Raw genomic sequence first — 6,000 nt, 5'->3', positions numbered from 1 at the left:
CTATTCAAAAATATTTGAGTATTACAGTTTTTTTTCAAAATTAAGGTTTTTAACGAATTTTCCCAGACTTCTGACCTATCTAGATCGTTTTTTTATGCGAGGATATCTCAAGATACCAATTTTCCCGAAAAAATATGGAACTGTTTTCTAGAACTGACACACATATACAATTATTGCTCACATATAAAGATAATATATAAATATTAGTATTTTCCCTTACAGTAAATCCTCACTATTGTAATCCTAAAATATCCATTTTAGGTAAAAAAACACAAAAATATCCATACATTCTTGAAAATACCTTTTCTTTTACTTTTTGTTAATTAATGAGTCGTGTTTATACTCGTATCAGGGTTATTGCTTTCTAATTACTCCCCCCCCCCATCCCTTAAAGGAAAAATAAACTTTAAAATAAAATGAAATTCAGAATCCAAACAAACAAAAATTACAATTAATAAATCTTCCTTTTCAAGGATTTTAACATATTTGTTTCTTAGATTTACTAAACTATCGACCTATTAATAGGCTTAGTGTTGAAAGAGCGAAGAGGTTAATGGCCAAGACACACCTCGGAGAGAAGACGGTAATCCAGTGATCCATTAATCATTAAAGGATATACAATGTTGCCGAGTTGTCCGTCAAAGCTGTAGCCGAGCAGCGGAATTATATTGACATGTTCCAACCTATACACAAAAAATATAATAATAAAAGTAAGTATTTCGATAGGATATCTATTTTTATCCACTGTAATCCCATCATACTTCGTATGTCTTGTCTCAGTAATATTAACTCAGTGCTATTTTCAAAATATTCTATTAATTTCTCCCACATACAATATTCCTTGTTTGGTAATTTAGAAAATAATATATATAAACTTAAATTGAAAAAAGAAAGTTTTCATTACGAGCGGGAATATGAATCAAGATCCGTAAACATTATATCGTTTAATAAGAGACAGGATACCTACAGTTTATCCAAAGAACCCCCTTTGGTAAACGTGAAAATTGTGGCCTCACAGTTCATTTCGACATCCTTAGTAATATTATAGTGCTGTACTTCTTTAGGGATAATCATCATTATCGCCTGATTGCTATGCAAGGTCAGATTTACGCGTAACCAGCATGACATCTACTATTTACACAGCAGAGAAGGAGGGGGAGGGTGACAGACTTCCTTGGATTAAGTGGCTCTTGAGTCAAATTGTTCGTGACAATGAACAGTAAGTAAAGAGTGATCCTTACTTGGGGAAAACCAAATTTTGATGATATTTCGTACATTAAAAGAGTCTGCTTTTTATGCTGATTTTGATTATACAAAATTCATTAATTTCTCATCACCCATCAAAAGTCACTAGCATAAGATAATATGCATGATTTTTTTAAAAAGGTTAGTGAGCTTGATACTGTATAACTCGACAGGTTTAAAAACCGTAAAACAGAGGTTTCAAGCGGTTACATGGATTCGTACCTGTTTGCTGTCTTGTTTTCTCTCCAAATGATCGCATTCAACCATGGCTTATCAGAAGAGGGCTCATTAAAACATATATTAAATATGTTAGGACTCGTTTTAAGCAACAAAACAGATCACAACAAAAATATAACTGAATTTTGACACATTGTCCAATAAACTAGAACTTTGACCTGAATAGGGCAAAAAGATTAGCAAGGAAAATTTTTGGGATATCCAACTGGCTTAGAATTGCCGAAGCCTTATTTCAATAGCTTTCCGGCTTCGAGGGCAATACTGGCACAAGATGGAACATTTGTCCTAAAACCCATATTAATTCATTACGATAGAACCCTTACCATAGACCGTTTATCCAGCAAAACAAACGGTTTTAGGGTTTCGCTAAATTACATACCAGATATTAGGAATGTCGGTGAATGTTTGTGTTTCTGTGGTTGTTTTTTGATTTTTTTCTTTTGGGGGGGGAGGGGGTCTAAAGCCTCAGAAGGTGTATTTTAGGTCACCATTCCCAAACATTCTATAAAAAGTGTTTGAAGGGGATGGCGAAATCAGCTATTGACAATTCTTTGTATTTAATAAATACTATATTTATTTGAAAGAGTTTACATAAAACCCCAGGTCATCACCCATTAATAAAATTACAAGGTTAAGATCATTCGAACTATACAGGCAATACAAGGTTATACATGGCAACAGGTCAAAGAAACTTAAGTGTTATACACTAAATAGATTTTTTATTTGTAGTTTAATCTAATTTTTTTTCGTTGATAAATTCAAATTCAAATTCATTTAATTAAAAAACAAGACATAGCTCTCGTGGGCAAAGCCCAAATATGATGTCTCTTAGTCATAATTAACAAAATAAAGTTGTCTAATAAAACTTCGTCAGGATAAATGAAATAGAGGATAAAAACACTTGAGATTGAGAATAAAATCTTTTGGTAAAACTTCGTCAGGATAAAAATAAACTAAACAATAAAAACACTAGAGATCATTATAATATTTGACAAAGCTTGGCACAAAGCTTTTACTATAACACATGGTGTTACGGTGGACTGGTGTTAGTTTCGGGACTTTCTCAGCCACTTCCCTGGGGGGACGAGATCTTATAGGGACAAAAGGTGGGGGAAGGAATGATCGGTAGATGAGATGTTGAAGGAGGGTGGAGCCAAATCTTTGGCATAATTTTTCTCGGCGGGAAGAAAGGGATTCAAGTTTAAATTCCTTGAGGTAAAAGGAGTAAGGTAGAGGGGATCCGCCATAAATGATTTGCAGTGATCTCTTCTGAACTCGTTCTATTTTATCAATTTCATCCTGGGTAAGGGCAAAGTGCCAAACCGGACAAGCATATTCCACTAAGGGGCGGATGAAAGTGTAAAATATTAGTTTCAACTTGTCCTTAGGAACTCGATATTTTTTCAGTGTTTTTAGCAGTTGGATTACGCCGTTAGCTTTTTTTACAATTGTCTTTGTATTCTCCCGCCATGAGAGATCACCACACCAAGTAAAGTTATTTTATGGCTTATTAGCTCGGAAGCGATAGGAGGTTCGAAAGACGGTTGAGTATTCTGAAGAAAAGAAAATGTCGTGACCGAGCATTTGTCTTTATTCACGACCATATTTAGTTCAGCCGCCTCTGAGGTAACTTGGTCGATGACACCAGCAGCATTGCTCTTCGAATCCTTAGATACGATTTCCGTTAAGGACAAGTCGTCAACGTATTTCCATCTGTCCCCCACCTTAGCAGCGATTTCATTTATCATGAGGAGGAAGCCCAGCGGGCCCGATCACTGTTCCCTGTGGAATTCGACAAAAAACTGGCAGAAAAGTGGAAAATTGGTCTTTATACTTCACAGTTTGCTCTCTATTTGTTAAGAAGCTCTTGATGATTTTAATAGGCTCCCGGTCCTGGAGTCAAAATATTCAGATTTTTTTTATTTCAAGTTTGTTGTTGTTGTTTTTTCCTTGTTTGGTTCTACTGTTTTATTTAAATTATAATCGTTTTTTTCTCGCTTGAATTCTGTAAATGAAAAGTCTAAAAAATTATTCATACCTCAAGAAGCCCTTTTCTTGAAGCATTGTTAAATAGAAAACTAAAGTTTATCGTAAAACGCAGAAGTTTAAAGTAGCCCCCTCCTGATATTTATTATAGCCTTCTCCAGTAACCCCCTCCTAATATTTAGGGGATATGGTATTACAACAAACAGAAATTACGCATCAAGAGGAAAAGGAAGTTTTTTTTTCAAAAGGAAGTAAAGAGCAACATTAAAACTTGAAAAGAAGGGATATTGTCTTGTATATGAGGGGGCCATCGCTCACTCTGTATGTAAAAGTTTGATTTTTTCTCAAATTTTTTTTAGAACGAATACTCTCACAAAAGATCAATGCGGTAAATAGTTTAATAACAATGCCTCTGTAATGGAAGGGGTTTCTTTTTCGAATTTCCTTTAAATATCAGATTTAAACTTAGTACACAGTTTAAGCACCAAAAATATCAAAATAAAAACATATTTTCCCCCAGCATCCACCTCAGGTGTATTCCTGCCTGAAAACAGCAATTTTGTAAGATTATTCTTTTGGTTACGTTAAAATTATGAAGTTTTTAGGAGAATATCACATTTTCTTCCGGGTCACCCACGTTAAACCATGAAAATAAATAAGCAAAAACAATAAGTTGAATTTGGCAACGCTGTTCGTCCGCAAAAATTGAAACATTAACAATGTTGTTGATTCCTAAGGACAACTACAACTTAAAAGGAATGCGACACCTTTTGAAGATGTTTGGTGCTTGCGCTTTGAGCTTATTTCTATTGATTTTTCCCTCGCGTTTCTTTTCTTTTTTAAATTTGTCGCCTGATAATACCAAAAACTGCATATGATCTTCTTCATTAAATTTGAATTCCCGATTTTCTTAATTTTTCAAAATATGTATAATTATAAGTTTCCATATAACTAATTAAAACTATCAGGTTTAATTCTCATTGTAATAAAAGGAATTCTCACTTTAAGGTGCAATAAAAGGAAATCAAAAAGTAAAATATTTGTAAATACTGTAAAGAACAGGGGGTTGAAGGTCATATACAGGATAATTTTTGGTCATTTAATTTTTATATTTTCTTTATTTTCGTTTAAAAGTAGAGCTTGTTCTTCTTATTTGACCAAAGTAAAAAGGATGTTTATAGTAAATACAATAAATGCCAGCTAGAAAAAGGTAATGGACTTATAGAATTTAAACTCGTGAAACTATCTCTCTACAAAGAAAACTCTTCGATATCTTTAACATTGCATTAAATACAGATTTAACTGTTTTAATTAATGCATAAATATGTACTATATGGTATCCAGCGATAATTCCCTTCAATCAATAGGCTACTATAGTAGCAAACAGCAAATAATGTTTTAATTCATTCTAGATTTTTGCCTTCTTTCACGGAGAAAAAATTTCGGTTTAATTTTTGCTCTTTCGAAGATTATCCGCTATAGAGCTTAAAACCAAACACAGCCTTAAATAATGCTGAAGAAAACTTTTTTTTTGCTCTTAACAGCTAAGGCTGCTTGGTTTCTGCTTGGTGATAGACAAATTTTGTATGATTTTCAACGGTTAATCCCTCCAGTTCATTGCACCCCGACATTAATTAGTGGATGCCTTTCCGAGTAAAAGTAAATTAAAGATACAAAAAAAGTTCAAAAATTTTATAATAGTTATGACAATTTTAAAAGCAATATCTATTATATAGATTTCCTTTGAAAAGGCTAGAAAAAAAAGTTACACTGCAGCCTTATGTAACACGGAAGCTATTGGTCTCTTCTCATATTCGTCAGATCCCAAAGACTTAAGTATTGCAATACAGGAGGAGGTAGACAGTAACCTGAGGTCTAACAAAAATGGTGGCAATCAGCCAATTTAGCTACTCATACCTTAACACAACGTGCTCGCTGCCTGCTTTAAATATCTGAGAAGAAATCTAATGGCAAATTGTAGTTGGCATGGGGAAAAAAACAAAAAGCTCGTCAAACCACACTATGTATGCAGCCCTTCACAAAATTAATGCGTTCATGATTCTAGGATGCCCGATGTGTCACAGTAATTTCATGAAAGCTATTGAATTTCCGTACACTTTTAATAATAAAACTAGCTTAACTTGATTCTAAGTTGAATAGGCTACTACTTTAATTACAGTAAAGAATTTTACCTCTTAAGAGCGTCTACTTCTGCATTGAACATTTTCTTGGTATATTCGTTTTCCGTTCCAGCTTTAAGTCGTTTCACGGCAACTCTAGTAGTGTTATCCTCATATCTGAATGGTTGATATCTAAAAAAGACCAAAAATCATATTTTAGTAATATAAGCCCTTAGATAAACTTTATAGCATCCTTGGGCTTCCTACGACGTAAAAATCTGTCACACAACAAAGATACAATTACAGAGAAATTTATTGCAAAAAAAGCATTCAACAAAATATAATAAATAAACACTGTAAAAAAAAACTCGAAAGGAACACCGAGTTCCTACTCACTTGCCTTACCATCATA

The 6,000-nt window shown here is 33.6% G+C and overlaps 1 protein-coding gene across 1 annotated transcript in view; it reads right to left on the bottom strand.

Annotated features, from left to right (window-relative positions):
* Positions 1 to 486: 486 nt before the first annotated feature.
* Positions 487 to 6,000, bottom strand: part of LOC148938535 (interleukin-1 receptor-associated kinase 4-like) — a 31,140-nt gene continuing 25,626 nt past the window's right edge. The window contains exons 6-7 of the mRNA XM_089107718.1: positions 5,661 to 5,780; positions 487 to 683 (exon numbers count right to left, since the gene is read on the bottom strand). Of these exons, the coding sequence (XP_088963844.1) occupies positions 551 to 683; positions 5,661 to 5,780 (253 nt within the window). The 3' untranslated portion in view covers positions 487 to 550. The remainder of the gene's footprint in view (positions 684 to 5,660; positions 5,781 to 6,000) is intronic.

The sequence above is a fragment of the Artemia sp. Qi Xiang Cuo genome, unplaced genomic scaffold (genome assembly GCF_049724085.1).
Source record: "Artemia sp. Qi Xiang Cuo unplaced genomic scaffold, ASM4972408v1 HiC_scaffold_3159, whole genome shotgun sequence".
NCBI lineage: Eukaryota > Metazoa > Arthropoda > Branchiopoda > Anostraca > Artemiidae > Artemia > Artemia sp. Qi Xiang Cuo.
This window is presented reverse-complemented; position numbering and strand designations above follow the sequence as displayed.